Genomic DNA, 18574 nt, shown 5'->3' with positions numbered 1-18574 from the left:
ATGTATTCATTGCTAATTTAATTGTTTTTATTCTTGTAACTCGTCCATCTCAACATCTTTAACTCAGGTCATTCATTTTCTCATTTTCTGTTTCATAAGTTTTCCAGCAGTCTTTGCAAAAAAAAAATGTTTGCTGTTATAGTTGCCTTATAAATCCTCACCTACAATTTTAACAGCATTCTCCCATCACAACACTCCATATTTGCCTCTCCACTTCATTCAACTAGCTGGAATCCCTGTAAAAATGGAGCCTTAGAAGAGTCAGCTGTAACGAACCATTTGATTCAAACTCATGAAATACAAAGTCCTAAAACAGATTTGTCCTTTTATTGATTGTTTAATAAAAACATACTGAAATTGACATACCCTTTGGAGATTTAAGTCTAACCTTGTTGAAAGAATTGTAGATGATCACAACACAATGAAGCCACTGGAATTTCCAAGGATCTCACAAGCAATCAGGTTGCTCACCCCAGCTGGACAGGTATACCACAATCCCCTTGCTTGTGTGACCTTGAGATATTTATATCTCTAGTGTGGAGATGACCAGCCATAAAGTCCAACCACCCCAAGTGAGATGCTAGCCTCCTAATGTCTATATCTAGAGTGCCCCTTGGGCTTACATTGACAATTACCAAAATGCCCCTGAACATGAAATAGGGACAAAAAAAATACAAGCTGCCCTTTCCATAAAACAAATCAAAATTGGTTTTGCAAAGAGAGAACAATATATAATAATTTTATTATGATAAATAAAAACATTTTCATGCAAAACTTTTTATGATAAATCGTTTCAATCTGGCAGTTTGTAGGTATGCGTACACTTTCATAATTGTCAAGTCACTGGCATTGGAACTTTAGGCACTAAGTTCAACACTCAACGTAAACGAGGTCTTTTCATGGATGGACTTAACCGACCTTATGCGCACTAACCATTGAGAGACTTGTCCTCATGTCTACCATAGTCTGAGCAATTTTGACTTGCAACCCCTCAAACTCATCACGGTCCAGTCAATGCACACATAAGCATGTAATGCATCATGATGGGTGTAGTCAAGCCGAGGACTACAAAGTGGCTCATCCGGATGATCATCCACAAAACTAGTCCACTAATCTAGTAGACCAACAACAATGGTACCATTTAATTAATTCCATAAGCACATAATATACATGCCACATGCCACAAATTGAAAATAGAAATGTCCAATAATAAAAGGGCATACCCAATGCACGAGGCTCCCGCCATTGTGGGCAAAAATAACATAAAATAAATCTGTGTCGGACCACACAATTCCAACAATCCCATGTCCAGCAACTTCTTCAAACTCTGTGTCCTTTAGGATGATGGACCAGTGGGTGGATTAAATGGGGAAAAAACCCCCGAGGGTAACAGAAAAAAGGGTGGATCAAGTTCCATTTGACAAACCCATTGTAGACTCGTTCACATTCCATTTTGCAAGTTCATGGTGGGTTTGGTTGTGTTGTGGCTATGTTGTATAAATTTTGTAAAGTGCTTTAAGCATTTATAGCCTATTTTTCTTCTATTCTTTTTTTCCCCCAATTTTAATATCATTCACTGAATTTATCCAAATTATGTCCTGCTCTGCTTCCTTCAATCTTGTTCTCCTTGTGGAGGCCAGATGAGGTCCAAGTTGATGCTTGGGGCAGTTGAATGAGTTTGTGTTAGCTGAAACCCATGCCTATTCCTAACTACTTTCCTTTTGTGCTTCTATTTCTACTAAAATTGCACTCCTTAATATTGGTTTGGATTATCTTAAAACTTATTGGTTCTGAGGCACCCACCATATTTTCAGTTGCCATTGCTTGGAGCAATGGTAAAAGGTTCTGGCTGCCAGGGCAAATGCCTGGTTCAAGTCTTGAGAGCGGCCATTGCGCAAAAAATGACGAAGGTTAGGACCGTGTCTCCCAACTCACCCCTCCCAGGACCCTGCATTGGCGGGACTAGCACTGAGTAACGGCTCTTTTTATTTCATGCTGCTCTAGTGTTGTCAATCACAAGAGGATAAGTTGTACTTAGACCGTTTCTTTTTATCCTTTCACATCATTTTATTGAATGGCTAATTTTTTCCAGGGAAATGGGAGTCTAGTTCTCAAAGAATACGAACCGAGTTAGATACTCCTACATCTTCAAATTCTTTGGATTTTAGATTCTTTAAGAAGGACCTGGGAGATAGTACCCAAAGGGAGAGCATTGAAGCAAAGACACTTGCAACACACAAAAGTTCTATATTTGGTCACCCTGTATGGAACTTTCAAAATGCATACTGCTTTTACATTTAAGAACATGGATTGAACCTTATTATTAATCTTTTCTTAACATTATGTAGACTTTGTATTATATCCTCTTTTGGTTACAAGTTTGTACAGAAGGATTTCACTTACAAAAATTATTAAAATCAATAGTTTTATAATGGCGTCACTGATATTCTTACTTGTCCAACTCAGTTTAAGAATTTGAAGCATTAATTTATTGTACTCACAACTGAAAGTTTCTGTCTCTATCTGACAAGGTTGATGTAGCAATCTGCCTAATACAGACAGAGTTCTTTAAGGAAGGTAACATATTAGAGATCTTGAACAAATTAACCAAACGGGAAGGGAACTGAGTACTTTATTACGAATCCCAGACTGTAGACTCTGAAAATGCGCTATTGACTGAAAACTAGAAATAAGAGAAAAGTATAATTTGGTTTATAACTTGAGAATATGATACAGTAAGGTTTATATGGAAGCAACCTTCTATCTGGTTGGAGTCATCTGATGATGCTGAGATCAGATGGCCATATCACATTTGATCATTCTGCATTTGGATGCATGAAATGTTTTATCTTGTTGTCGGTCCTGATCCTCTGCATAAGCCCATGTTTCCTGTACTGCCAGACACCAGGTGTTCCCAAAAGGAAATAGGAACTAAAGAGACACAGAACACCTAGCTGTAAAATCTTACTAATACATCCATGCTTGTTTAGGAGACCATGGTTCAAGTTCATGTTTCCTGTGCTGCCAGACAACAGGTGCTCCCAAACGGAAATAGGAACAAAAGGGTGTCAGAACACCTAGCTGTAAAAGCTTACTAATATAGCCCTGCTTGTTTAGGAGACCATGATTTCAAGGATTTGATGAGACTAATCTTAGTAGCCTACTCAGATTGGAATTGGCCTGACCTGAATCATACATGCAACAAGGCGCTTATGAGCCTGGAATTGGGGATCCTGTTACAATACCTCGGGATTGTCATCAATCCGCATCAAATCATCTCATCCTGTTAATCAATTTGTTTCGTCATCTCGATCTGCAAATGGTATTGTGGGGACCTACCCGATTCTTGATCTCGATCCTTGAGACCATGTAAGAGACACTTATGTTGTATCTATAAACGTCAACCCTTACATGGACTTCTGCTCTACTGTTGACCAAAAAGTAACTAAACTTTCTTAAGCAGCCCATGTCAATAGTCTCAACCTGTACTATTTAAGCATGAGGATACATGGTTGACTTTAACGCCATTTTGTATGATTACTGTTTACTTATAGGAGAACTTAGACACAGAGGCTAGTGCACATCATGACTTTACTTGAATTTGCATCTCAGGTGATTTTATTAGTTTTGTTGCTTAATACTTTTTATAGTTTTAGGGGGAAAAGGTCTGTAACAAAATGGTTTTGGTTGCCTGCAGTGGAGTAGAGTTGGTGGGGGATTTGGTTTTGCCATGTGGTGGTTTTTGAGGATTGGGAGTTTGTGAGTTGCTCTTCTTCCTAGTACTTTTGCTACTTTGAGTGGACTTTTGGTGCACTTGGTAGTTGTGGTGAAATTTAGGTTTTGCTTTCCTTGCTTCTCTCCTGTTGCTTTCTCTGGATTTTGATTCCCCTCATTTGTATATTCCTGGTATGCTCTTTTTTTCTTGATTACCTTATCATCTATTAGACAAGTAAGAAAAAGAACACAATCATTAATAGTTCTTCCTTTTTCTAATGGTGCATATTAACTGATGGTTTTTCTTATGTTATTCAGCAGTATGTGCAGCACTGTGGAGCTGAACTCCTCATAGGATCTATGTCATCCTATTTCTTGTTCAGACAGCATTTGTTAAGTCCCATCCATGAATTCATGAAGATGGTCCAATACTTGTTTCCCTATTTGCTGCAAGTTTTTGAGGCAACAAACTCTCCTTTTGCTTGTATATCTAGTTCCATCAACAAACCTATACCTCTGCGGTTGGAGGTATCATTGCCATCTTTTCAAGATGTTAAGTGGAGCCTTGCACGGTTACTTTATATATTCAATATTCAACTTGAAAGAAATGTAGCCACGTAAGTGAGATATTTCTGCAGTTCATCATTAACAAGAGCATATGCTATATTCAGTGTGCACTGATCTTCTATTTATGGCAGTGTTTTCACCGACCATTGGACTGGGTGGTTAGACTTCGACTGCTCAGACGGTCAACCAGTCTAACTGGTTCATCTCAGTTTGAGAAGTGCAGTCCTCCTAGAACTGTCAAATGGTCAATGGACAGTCCAGTCTGATCAATTGAATTGTTCTGAGTCTTCTGACCATTCAAACCTAAAAGATGGAGGACCAGACCATGAGAGTTGTACATGAACCCTTGCTTTTTTGTCAAGTAATAAAACCCCGAGTTTTTCTGAATTTGCATGTAAATAACAATTCAAAAATTTCTGTTAAATTTATGTTGATCTGTCCTATAAATCAATGGAAGTGTGCATGTATCAAACTTACAATTTGAAAATGCTGTTTTGCTGCCCCTCAGTGTAATTAAGAGAAATTACTTAGATATCCGTTACTTTTTGATGAACCAATTTAACCACCCTGTAATTTTGAGATGCCGTTGTCTAGATGGAAATTACTTGTACTTTTTCATGTGGTGGAAAATAGGTTCGCCAGCAAAACTTTGCTATTTTAATAGATTTTTAAAAGGATGATTTAGGATTTTTTAAGTACTGCTTTGTAATTTTTCAATTATCATATTTTTCTGTATAAATGTGAATTGAATCCAATAGTAATTATATAAATGGTACGATTGTTGAATCTTTCAGATTTTTACTAATGTTTATTTGGTTCTTAGATATTGTCTTGCTATTTATAGGTCTTAATATGGTACTCAATATCCTATTTCATTCTTCCATACTGTTGTTCTATACATGTTGTGTTTAGCCTCAAATAGTCTTTTATTTTTTAAAATTCAGAATGGATAAAATTGATGTATTTGCTTATTTTTAAGAGGTTCAGTGCATTTGTATGAGTATTTTGAGACATGATTCGTACTAGGTAGATTGGGTGCTTAAAACTTTTCGTCTTGTAAACCTGATAACTGATCCTTCTGTGGGTCAACAATGTTAACAGATTTAGAATTAGAGTAAGGCTTGGATGATTATGGTCACCCCAAGCTCATCTATTTATAATATTGAAAACATAAGACAGAATTACAATAGGCGATGTGGGACTAAACCCACATACAAAAGCAACATAATAAAAGAAGAAGATGTCCAGAATACCTCCACAGTATTCTGGCCCATACAATCCAACACTCCCCCTCAAGTTGGAGCATATATGTCATGCATGCCCAACTTGACTAACATAGGAAGAAACACTTTGACACTTAGTCCCTTAGTGACACATCAGCTAACTGATCAACAGACTTCACAAAGGGAACACAGATGAGTCCAGCTTCGAGCTTCTCCTTGATGAAATGTCGGTCAACCTCCACATGTTTAGTACGATCATGCTGGACAGGGTTATGAGCAATGCTAATGGCTGCTTTATTGTGAAGGTGGACAATGTTTGAGTTTAAAATAATACCGCAAGCGTACGGGTCAATCGTAGCTATGGGTCGAACACGAGGAGGCCAACATTGAATAAATTTCCACTTTTAATTTACGTGAAGTGTACAACTTACTAAATATGGAAACAACCTATATATGGAAACTACCAATTATGGAATCTAGCAAATATAGAAGCAACTAAATTACCAAAGATAACAAATTAGAAATAGAAACTAGGGCAACCGCTAAGGGAATTGATGAATTAAAAGTAAGAAAGTCCCTTGGAAATGGGTTCCATCATGAGAATTAGGGCAAATCAATGACTAGCATATTAGGGCAAAGCATGCATACGGCCTAGGCCTATAAGAAATGCGGCACGGCTCATATACGGCTAACATATCCTATGAAAATAGTGCTCATACAACATACAATGTAAACAAAAAAAATACATGAACATAATGATGTCACAATGGATACGGCTAACAAACATGTATATAGTTCCCCTTGGAATGACATACAAGTTGTGGGCAGTCATCCATTGTAAGTCCAATATTGATCATGTCTATTAATCACATAGACAATGCTAGCCATCAATTCTTCCTTCTCTCATGTTTTCACCCACTCCCAAGAGGAGAGGTTTAGCTAACCATGAAAGCAATGAAGAGGGAAGGAAGGATTGATAGAGAAAAAGACAGAGAAATTACTAAAACTAAAATTTATAAGAAGAAGAACTTAACTGATTAAGGAGGTTGCACAATCCAATGAAGATGACTCTTTCACTCTAGCCTATCACTTGAATTCACCGCACCCCGATAACGAAGAACAAATTACAAAAGTGCTTCAATAAAATTACACATATGATCTTAGGGGAAGGGAAATAAAATTCTGTTTTAACAATAAGAAGAACAAAATAATAGAATGGAAAAAAATTGCAGAACTTGAAGAAAATAGAATAGCTTTGAATTGAATCTTCCAATCTTCAATAACTTCACAAACTTGAATGTCGATTACAGCCCCACTCAGAAATCAGAATTGCTTAATAGACAAAGAGACTAGAACATAAAAGAATAAAACCAAAAAAAAAAACTAAAGAAGTAGAAAAACTAGATGGGAGAGAAAAAGCTTGAGTCCGTTCTCCTCTCTCCCCTTTTATATCTTTTTCCTAAGATAAAAGGGAAAGAAGAAAAATAAAATAAAAAAACTAAAGATAAACCACCCAAATCGTGGTTGAATCCCACCCTAAATACAACTCTCCCCTTTGTTCTAAAATAGAAAGATAAACTAAAATTCCTAGAACTTAGAAACCTAACCTATTTAGAAGACTAAAGATAAAGGAATAGGAGTCTTCAATCTTGGAAAACCATTCTGATTAGGAGTCTTGCACAAAAACGTCGCCCTTAGCCATAGCCGAGTGTTATCACATGAGAGAGAGAGGGAGAGTTTTTTCTTTTTTTTTTCTTTTTTATTTTCTATTCCTTCATCATAAATATCAACTTCACTGAAAATCATTATTGGGCTATATCTTTCTATCCTGAGCCCAGATGGAACCAGCCCGAGGATTAAAGTTGCACCATTTTAAATTCCAGACGATATGAGCCCAACATCCAATATTTTCCGAAAGATCTCTAATTTGCCAAAATTACCCTTATGCCCCTATGCTTGATTTTACTCTCTTCTTCTTCTTCTAAACTCGAATCGGCTCTAACCAAGTGACTTCTGACATTACGCATTGGAAAGCTATCCCGGCTGAATTCTTCAACCTTGTAACTTGGCATTTGGCGGTCCAATTAGACATGTATTCTCCACTTTGACCAAAATGTCCCTAAACCTGAAAAATGACAAAAAGTACCCGAGTAGCACTGTTCAAAGTGGTAAAATGAATGCTTTATACCCTAAAATTTCACACATAAATGTGCTCATCAGACAATAACACGAAATTCCAAAGCCAAAGGAGTTCACAAATTCCTTGGGCCATCGCACGAAATTTTGCTTCAGCACTAGACCTTGCCACAACATTCTGCTTCTTGCTGCGCCATGTGACAAGGTTCCCACCCATAAAGGAACAATAGCCAGAAATTGATTTTCTGTCAGTGGAGCCAGCCCAATTGGCATCAGTATAAGCTTCAATCTTCAGGTGACCATTGGGAGAGAGAAGGATTCCTTTTCCTGGAGCAAACTTCATATACCGCAAAATACGACGAACTGCCTCCATGTGAGAGGAATAGGGATCATGCATAAACTGGCTCACCAAACTTACAACAATGGCTATGTCAGGTCATGTGTGGGAGAGAGATTAGTTTGCCAGCTAATCGCTAATAACAACCTTTGTCAACAGGTTTACCCTCTTTCTCCTTAAGTCTTGTAGTAGCTTCCATAGGTTTATCAGAAGGATGACAACCTAGCAGCCCAGTCTCAGACAATAGATCAAGGATATATTTTCTTTTGAGAAAGAAAGATGCCCTTCGAAGATCGAGCAACTTCTATCCTTAGAAAGTATTTTAGAGGTCCAAGATCCTTTACCTCAAATTCACGACTAAGGAAGAGCTTCAAATTCTCGATAGCATCACCATCATTACCAGTGACCATAATATCATCCGCATAGACTATGAGAAGGATTACCTTGTCACCAACTCGTCTGATAAACAAAGTATAATCAGCATTGCTTTGCTTGTAGCCTGTTGAAATCATAGCCTTGTGAAATTTGTCAAACCAGGTTCTAGGTGACTGCTTCAACCCATACAGGGCACACTTCAATTTACAGACCCTGCCCTTAGTCCTGTCATCGGAGAAGCCTGGTGGAATGTCCATATATACCTCCTCCTTAAGCTCCCCATGGAGGAAGGCATTCTTTACATCCAACTGCTGAAGATCCCAGCCAAGATTTGCAGCACAAGATAATAATACCCTGACAGTGTTGAGTTTTGCCACTGGTGCAAAGGTCTCCTGATAGTTAACTCCATAAGTTTGAGTGAACCCCTTTGCAACCAGACGTGCTTTATATCGATCCACTGAACCATTAGCCTTCTGTTTGACCACAAAGACCCATTTACATCCAACTGGTTTTTTCCTTGGAGGAAGAGTCATAAGATCCCACGTATTATTTTTGTGTAGTGCTCTCATTTCTTCCAACATTGCTGCCTTCCACTTTCCATTTGTAGATGCTTCCTGCCAATTTTTAGGAATCGAAGCAGAAGAAAGAGAAGATACAAATGCACGAAAAGAAGGAGAAAGAGAACTATAAGAAACAAAACGAGATATGGGATGCAGAGTGCAAGTCCTAGTACCTTTGCGATGAGCAATAGGTAGGTCGAAAGAAGAGGTCTCACCAGAAGAGGAAGGATTTGGACCGTGAGCCGGCAAATGGATGGGTATTGGTGCTGTAGTGGATTGAAGCTGCCCTCTGTTGGTCCCACCCCTTTTATAGGTGAGTATATTGGAGTTGTCAATCCTCTTCTGAAATTCACCAATAGTTCTCTGGATTGGAGTCAGCTCCCCCTGAATAGGAACATTAACAACACTCTTTTCTATGGTCTTCCCCTATAAAAGATTCCCTTCAGATGAGGGGGGAACAGCCAGAGGAGGTTGGGCATCAATTAAAGAAGGTTGGGCAGCATCCATGGGGGGCTGGGCAACAGCCAGAGGAACCTCAAGAGGAGGAATCTCAAAAGGCAGCACATCTTCACTAGGACTCTCCCCCTAAAGAGGTGGTGAAGAATAATAGGAAAGTGTCTCATGAAAGACAACATCCATACTAACCAAAGTACGACGAGAAGGGGGATGGTAACACTTATAACCTTTTTGGGTTGGAGAATAACCCAAGAAAATGCAACGTAACCCCCTAGGTTCAAGTTTACCTAGAGATCTTGTATCTCTAGCATAACATACACAACCAAACACCTTGGAAGGTACAATAAAAGAGGAGTTCCCAAGTAAAACATTAGATAGGCTACGGTAGTCAAGAACCCGAGAAGGTAATCTATTGATGAGATAGGCAGCAGTGAGAACGGCATCTCCCCAATATGGAGATGGGACATGCCTAGCAAACATCAAAGCCCTGGCCACCTCTAACAAGTGGCGGTTTTTCTGTTTTGCCACACCATTCTGGGCAGGGGTATCAACACAACTAGTCTGGTGAATAATGTTATGATCAAGCAAATATTTTTGAAATTGAGATTCTTTATACTCGGTTCCATTATCACTTCTCAATATTTTGAGAGTAGCCTGGAACTGAGTTTGGACCATTTTATGAAAGTGTTGAAAACATGAAAAAACCTAATTTTTTGTGTGCAAGAGATATACCCATGTGTTCCTAAAATGACAATCAATGAAAGAGACAAACCAACGATGACCAGAAATAGATGTTTTACGACTAGGGCCCTAAACATCAGAATGCACCAATTGAAAACAAGAAGAATTCCTTTTATTTGAAAATGGAAAATGTGAATGTGTCTATTTGGCCAGAACACAAGCCTCACAGAAAAAGTCATCCTTAGTATGTTGGGTGACCAAACTAGGAAACAAATCTGCTAAAATTCCTAATGGGGGGTGACCTAATCTAGGGTGCCATTGGTAAAGTTCAGAAGATGCCAAGGAGTTCTGGTGGAACGGAGAAGGTAATGGTGATGGAGTGAAACGACCATCATCAAGCAGGTACAATCCGCTATGTACTTTACCCAATCCAATCGTCTTCCCAGAGCCCAGATCCTGAAAGACACAATGAGAAGGAAAAAATGTTACTTTGCAATTAAGATCACGAGTAATACTACTAATGGAAAGAAGGTTAGTAGTAAAATTAAGAATATGTAACACAGAGGACAATGGAAGAGAGGAAGCACAGTTGATGATTCCTTTTCCCGATATAGAAGAAAGGGATCCGTCAGCTACTTTGACCTTATCTTTCCTAGAAGTGGGAGAATAACGATGAAATAGGCTAGAGGAACCGGTCTTCAGAATCTATGATCTAAGGATGGGAAGCTACAGAAGCACAGTGACCACCAAATGGAATACCTGACCGGGCAAAGTGTGAACCTGAAGGAGCAGAAGAGTTGGCAGTAGCAGCGGATGTAGTAGAGGCAGTAGCAGCAGAAGACCTTAGCACACGGAGGAATGCCTGTAAATCGTCCTGGGATAGACCAGTGTTAGTAGCAGGGGCAGTGGTAACAGACTCAGAGTAACGATTTTGATTCTAAGCCCGATTCCAAGGGGTGACAAGTTCTAATCCTTGACAAATTTCAGAACTCAGGTTCTAACTAAAAGAACCTGAGGTCTCCCTACACATGAAAAATCTACCTGATGATATGGAGAATAATGGCTTTTGACATTGTTGGAACCGCTTCCTCTAAAAGGCCGACCTTTTAAGAAAGGGAGGAAACAATATGTATATCATACAAGAGCTCTAACACGGCAGACTATCCAAAGGGGACACGGGTGGATAAATAATTCAGCACCTGCCCGCTCCCAGGGGGACTTGATACCGTGGCCCCTACCTGCTTTGATACCACGTTGGAACCGTTTCCTCTAAATGGCCGACCTTTTAGGAAAGGGAGGAAACAATATGTATATCATACAGGAGCTCTGACACGGCGGACTATCCAAAAGGGGACACAGGTGGATAAATAATGGGAAGGGGTCACGGTATTGAGTTGCCTTGGGGGCGGGCAGGTGTTGAATTATTTATCCACCCGTGTCCCCTTTTGGATAGTTTGCTGTGTTAGAGCTCCTGTATGATATACATATTGGTTCCTCCCTTTCCTTCAAGGTCGGCCTTTTAAACGAAGCAGTTCTGTGAGAAGTGGAAAAACCATAAAAAAACGACGATTGTTCGTGGAGGTTTCCACAGAAAGACCCCTTAGTTCTGGCAAACAGATCACAATTACAGGTACTTGGGAGCATACCGATGGAATGAGCGAAATACGAACAGTTAAAATAATATAGTCATAGATCTTAGGTTGTAACTTGATCATGAGCGAATTTGTTGATGTTGCACCCACGAAGTATGGAAAGTGCCAAACATTGGGAACTACCCGGGGAGGAGTTAGGAACAGGAACAAGGAGAAGCGAGAACCACTTAAATGGAGGATTCGATTGTATGCACCAAATTTGATGACTTATTAAGGGAAAGACGAAGTAAGAGCATGCTATTGAAGACATTGCAACATATGTTGGGAAGGTCTCCGTTGATTGTGTACGAACAAAATACGAGTCCAAAGGCAAGGTCAGAAAGGGTTTAGCTAATGGAGATATTGACTCTTCCGGGAACCAGTAACGCGTAAACCATGTCAAACCAAGACCAATCAATATCCGAATGGAACGGATTCGAACTTCTCCTAGAATAGTTTCCGGTGCGAAATAAAATTCATAGGATATTCTTTTGAGTAATTCAAAGGAGAAATAGAAAATGAAAATGATGAACTCCATTATAAAAAACAAATTATAGTAAAGCAGGCAGGCAGTGGACTCTTTCATTAGGGACGGGAAGAAGGGGCCTAAGCACGGTAGATGCCGTACACTTGAGTGGCAAAGGAAAGTGAGACCGTACCTCTTTTTCCAGGCCTGTTCGGACATACAGTTCCCGCGGAAGATCATGTTGGTGAGTCGTGTGATGGGAAACCTTCCCGCACGGTTCAGAGAGCACTGAATTAGAATGAGAGGTTCGCCACCACATCATTGCATGCAAGGGGAGCATGCAAAGAAAGCCCGAGCGTGCTTGCGTGCCCAGCAATCTGACCATTATGATGCGGCCTTAGATCAATCTTCAGACCATCCCAACCCTACCAAAGAAAATCCTAATGTGGTGCTAGACAGTGTTCATGCCCCAGATCCTAAGCCTAGTTCTACTAAGGCTCCAGCCCCCAATGAATCCACTTCGAAAAATGTTACTGCTCCGCTGGATTCAGTCCCTGATGATCAAGTCACTCATCCTCCTACTTCTGAGGTTATCCCTTCTCCTTCTAATCTCATTGTCACTGCTGTGGGCAAAGAGAATATTGCAGATACTGCTATGCAAATCCCCAACATAGTCGATCATCCTAACTCCTCCATTTTTGTGGATGGAAAGCCTATTGGTAGGGATTCTATGGAGTATGTTTTCTCTGAAATCAATAAGTCCAAAGGATCAAAGAAAAAATCTGAAGGCTCGAAGAAAAAAGTAAATAAAAATCATAGAGCTTTTGATAATCCTCTAGCTTGTTCTCTTATTCCAAGAGCAGCTTCTGTTCCCAGTAAATTGCCAGACATGTCTCATCAACATTTTTACAGAAATCGAATAAGGAGTTGAGGGATTTTTCTTCTTCTCTCAAAATTGCTGATCAGCTTGCGAAGAGCCCTGCTATTTCTGAACCTATTGGTGAAGATGAGAAGAACCCTGTCAGTCATGACCCTATTGATGAAGATGACATAGACGATGAAGGTGAGACGTTAGTAGACAGCAGTGTTGATGCTTCTGATTCAGATTGTGAGGAGGTTTTCGAAGAGGATCAAGTTCTAGGCCCCTCTTTCAATAAGGCTAATATGATGACTAGACTTCAAAAGTCACAGGCTGAAAATTCTCAATCTTCTCATCCCCATACTTAGTTGTATCATCTGGAATGTGAGAGGTACAGGGAGTTCTGATAAAGTCTCTCTTCTGAAGAAATTGAATCGAGAACACAAACGTGCTCTTATTGCTATTTTAGAGCCCAAGCAGCAAAAGTTTAAACTTCCTAATCTAGCTAGAAGACTGAACATGTCTAATTGGTTGGAGTGTGAGCCCATTAATACTAATATTTGGCTGATGTGGAATCAATCTATTTCGCTCAACCATGTCTCTCATTGTGATCAATCTATTACCACTTCCATTCATTTTCCTAATAGTGGTTTGGAGTGCATCTTTTCAGTGGTTTATGCTAAATGCAAGAAAAGGGATAGAAGACCTATATGGGATCAATTCATTCAGATGGCTCAGGGCTTGCATCTCCCTTGGATCATTCGAGGGGATTTAAACATTCTTTATCCTCCCGTGCCCCCCTTTGGATAGTCCGCCGTGTTAGAGCTCCTGTATGATATGCATATTGGTTCCTCCCTTTCCTTCAAGGTCGGCCTTGTAGAGGAAGCGGTTCCAACGTGATTTCAGAGCAGGCAGCGGTCACGGTATCGAGTCCCCCTGAGAGCGGGCAGATATTGAATTATTTATCCATCTGTGTCCCCCTTGGGATAGTTCGCCGTGTTAGAGCTCCTGTATGATGTACATATTGTTTCCTCCCTTTCCTACAAGGTTGGCCTTTTAGAGGAAGCGGTTCCAACAAACATTATGTCCACAACCAACTTCATTTATAATAGACTAGATAATCTTCTAGAATAGGTACAAGTGCAAGAATACCCCTAAGGGATAAAATAGGACAAAATTATCCCTGTACCCAAATTACAACACTCCCCCTCAAGTTGGTGCATAGATGTCAATCATGCCCAACTTGGAAATAATAGTTAGATTTTAGGTTAGGAAAGTAGGTAAGAAGAGGAGAAGAAGTTGGAGGAGGAAGAGAGGAGAGGAAGAAGGAGACAAGGAGAAAGAAGAGAAACTATTTCGGTTGTAATTGTTGTGTGTGTGTGAGTATTCTCCATACAGCTATATTGATTCATTGATAATGATAAACATATAACATTCACCTCCCTAGGGAGGTCAAAAAGGAAAAAATAAAGAAAATACATAATAGGACTGCTAGAACTTAACCAGTTCCTATAATACCCTTAGACCAAAACATCTAATAACTCTAACACTCCCCCTCAAGCTGGATGCATTCCCAGCTTGCATAAAAGGGTACCAAACTGAAGGGAGGTAAGCCCTTTGGTGAAGATGTCCGCCAGTTGATCACAAGTCTTCACAATGGGAGTACAAATGTAGCCAGAGTCATTCTTCTCCTTGATGAAGTGTCGATCTACTTCAATATGCTTGGTTCTGTCATGTTGCACTGGATTATGAGCAATACTGATGGCTGCCTTGTTGTCACAGTAGAGTCTTATAGGGCCTTCAGTATCAAAACCCAATTCATGAACTAATCTTTTCAACCATATGAGTTCACATACTCCATGAGCCATGGCCCTAAATTCTGCCTCTGCACTGGATCTAGCTACAACTGGTTGTTTTTTGCTTCTCCATGTAACCAAATTACCTCCCACAAAGGTACAATAGCTAGAGGTAGATCTCCTGTATGTGATGGATCCAGCCCAATCAGCATCAGTAAAACCTTCCACTCTCAAGTGATCATGCTTGGTATACAACGGTCCTTTCCTTGGAGAAGACTTCAAATATCTGAGAATAAATATCTGAGAATACGATATACAACATCCAAGTGGCCACTTTTGGGGGCATGCATAAATTGGCTCACCACTCCCACTGCATAGGAAATATCTAGGCGTGTCATGGAAAGATAGATAAGCTTCCCCACTACCCTTTGGTACTTTCCCGCATCAACCAGAGAGAGACCACAATCTTCTCCTAGTTGATGGTTTTGCTTAATAAGGGAACTTGCTGGTTTACAGCCTAACATCCCTCTTTGTTAACAAATCAAGGACAAACTTCCTTTGACATATGTTGATTCCTCTCTTGGACCTTGATACTTCAATCCCTAAGAAGTACTTCAAGGGGCCTAGATCCTTGATTTCAAACTGTTGAGCCAATTAGATCTTCAGTTTATCTATCTCAACTGTATCATCTCCAGTGACCACAATATCATCAACATAGACAATAAGGGTTGTAATGGTACCATTGGCCCGCTTGGTAAAGAGAGTGTGGTCAGCTTGACTCTGGGAATACCCATTATTCAGAATAGCCTGCCGGAAGCGCTAAGATCATGCCTTTGGTGACTGTTTGAGACCATATAGTGCCTTCTTGAGAAGACACACTTCCCCTTCAGCTGAAAGTATTTTGAAACCTGGTGGAGTTTGCATGTACACTTCCTCTTCCAAGTCATAATGAAGGAAGGCATTCTTGACATCTAACTGATATAATGGCCAATATTTATTGGCATCCAATGATAAAAGAACTCTTATAGAGTTGTGCTTAGCCACATGAGCAAATGTCTCTTGATAGTCAATTCCATAGACTTGACTGCACCCCTTGGCTACCAACCTTGCTTTATGTCTCAACAGTACCATCAGATTTATACTTGATTGTGAGATCATCTACATCCAACTGGGACACGTCCCCTGAGAAGATCCACCAATTGCCAAGTACCATTCTTCTCAAGAGCCATCATCTCCTCAGACTTAGCTTGTCTCCACTTTGGAAAAGACACAACATCAATAACATTCTTAGGAATAGAAGCAGTAGAGAGAGCAACAATAAAGGCAAGACTTGTAGGAGAAAGAGCATCATAGGAAACAATCTGGGCTATAGGATTAGTACAAGGTCTCTTCCCTTTTCTATCAGCAATAGGAAGGTCCAAATTAGTTGGAGGAGAAGGGATGTCACCTGATTGAGGAGAATGAATCTCAGGAAGTGGATTTGGATCTAAAGAGGTCTCTTAGCAGGTCTTCTTTCCTTTACTCTTCAAGCTTTCACCCTTTTTGTACTGAATGTGGTAATCCTTTTCATTACCAAAACCACTTTCAACAACCAATTTAGTATTCACACTTGATTCATCATCAGTATCAACCACATCCACAGTCCTGTGTTTTCCAATGTCAAGCATAAAAGGAGAGATAGGTATAGGAGAAGGAAGGAAATCAGTAGCCTGTTCACTTCCAAAATTCTCCCCCTGAAGAGGATGCTAAGAAGGGGCAAAGGAAGGGACAGATTCAAGGAAGGTGACATCTTTGGAGAAGACACTGACGAAAAGAAGGATGGTAGCACTTGTCGCCTTTGGAAGTAGAAGAATACCCAAGAAAGAGACACTTGAGAGCTTTGGGATCAAGTTCAGTGCGATGGGGTTTGTTAACATGCACATAACGTACACCCAAAAAAAAAAAAAAACGTGCACATAACAAATACAGCCAAAGACTTTGGGAGGAAGAGAGAAAGCAAAAACCTGTGGAGATTGGGTTTCTAAGGGAGATTTGGAACCAAGGAGTTTGGTAGGCATGCGATGAGAAAAGAAGCAGTGAGAAGAGCTTCAGACCAGAAGGTCTTAGGAACATACATGCCAAAGAGAAGACTCGGTGTGACCTCCAATAAATGACGATTTTTCCTCTCAGCTACCCCATTTTGTTGGGGGTGTGTCAACACACGCTAGCTGATGGATAATGCCATGGTCACTGATGGATAATGCCATGGTCAGTAAAAAAGGTTCGGAGGCCACCAAACATGTACTCCCCCCTCCTTTATCAGAACAAACAATTTTGATTCGAGTATCAAACTGAGTAAGAATCATCTGATACAAATTTTTAAATGCATCACAGACATTACTTTTATGCTTCATAAGAACAGTCCAAGTAGCATGAGAAAAATCATCAACAAAGAAAACAAAGTAACGATAGCCAAATAAAGAGGTAGTAGGGGAAGGTCCCCAAACATCTGTATGCACAATATGAAAAAGAGAAGCAGATCTATTACCATGATATGGATAAGGTGAACAATAGTGTTTGGCAAACATACAAGGTTCACATTGAAAAACATGAGAAGAGGCAATAGAAGAAAATAAGTGAGGTAATTGTTTTCTCATTACAACAAAAGATGGGTGGCCAAGACGACGATGCTATAACATAACAAAATCCACAGAACTACTATCAGTACGCCCATACACATAGGACTGAGCTGTGGCCAGTCAATTACCCATGAGGAGGAATCTGCAGAGGAGCAACTACCACTAAAAGAAATACCTGAACCAGAATTTTCAGGTAAGGAAATGGCAGAGGCAGTTGCGCCAGAGTCAATTACCCAGAGAGGGAAAGGGAGTCAATTACCTACTGTCATGTGATCAGTTGCGCCAGAGAGGGAAAGGGAGTCAATTACCCACTTGTCCCTACTGTCATGTGATCAGTTGCGCCAGAGTCAATTACCCATGAGGAGGAATCAACAGAGGAGCAACTACCACTAAAAGAAATACCTGAACCAGAATTTTCGGGCAAGGAAATGGCAAAGGCAGCCATAGAAGAGGCAGAGGAAGCAGTAGAGTCCAGTCGGGACATCAGAGTACGGAGGTGCTGCATCTCATCATTGGAAAGAGGGCCGGTCAAATCAGAAAAATGGTCATCAGATACAGCCTAATTAGCTAGGGAAGGACGACCTGAACCACGTCCCCGAGTATCTGCAAGACGGCCAGGAAGCTTCCAATAGTGGTCCTTTGTGTGCTGTTCCCGGCCACAATAATCACACTTGATGGGAGGTCGATCATTGCCCATACGATCAGCCCCAGTACCACGGGTACTAGACTGAGAACCAGAGAGAAGGGCAGATCGTTCCTGTCATAGTAGTCCGGCGATCATCCTCAGCAGCAACAAGAGAATATGCCTGTTCAAGGGAGGGAAGAGGATCACGATGGAGGACGGCAGCCTGGATCTGATCGAACTCAATATTGAGTCCAGCAAGAAAGTCAAACACACGCAAGTCCTCTTCCCACTTCTGAAACCCAGTAGTATCGGCTTCACTGGTAGCAGTAAAAGTCCCAAAAAAATCCAATTGTTGCCACTTGGTACACAACTTGGAGTAATACTGGGAAATAGACAACTCCAGTTGCTTGGTCTGAAGAATTTTTTGGCGAAGCTCATATCGAGCAGCAGCATTGCCAGCTTTAGAGTAAGTATCCTTGGCCGTTTTTCAAATCGTTGCAGCCGTGTCAAGAAGAAGATAACGCCTGACG

General features: G+C 40.4%; 1 protein-coding gene across 8 annotated transcripts in view; it reads left to right on the top strand.

Annotated features, from left to right (window-relative positions):
* The window catches only part of LOC122642782 (putative ion channel POLLUX-like 2), an 83001-nt gene that overhangs the window by 6873 nt on the left and 57554 nt on the right, over positions 1–18574 (top strand). For 5 of the 8 annotated variants that reach the window (XM_043836367.1, XM_043836366.1, XM_043836368.1 and 2 more), the window contains exons 3-4: positions 2093–2262; positions 4033–4331. In XM_043836367.1, coding sequence (XP_043692302.1) covers positions 2093–2262; positions 4033–4331 — 469 coding nt within the window. Of the gene's footprint in view, positions 1–2092; positions 2263–3722; positions 3907–4032; positions 4332–18574 lie in introns of those variants that run through there. The other 3 variants (XM_043836364.1, XM_043836370.1, XM_043836369.1) reach the window with 3 other exon arrangements.

Source organism: Telopea speciosissima, chromosome 10 (genome assembly GCF_018873765.1).
Source record: "Telopea speciosissima isolate NSW1024214 ecotype Mountain lineage chromosome 10, Tspe_v1, whole genome shotgun sequence".
Taxonomy (NCBI): Eukaryota; Viridiplantae; Streptophyta; class Magnoliopsida; order Proteales; family Proteaceae; genus Telopea; species Telopea speciosissima.
This window is presented reverse-complemented; position numbering and strand designations above follow the sequence as displayed.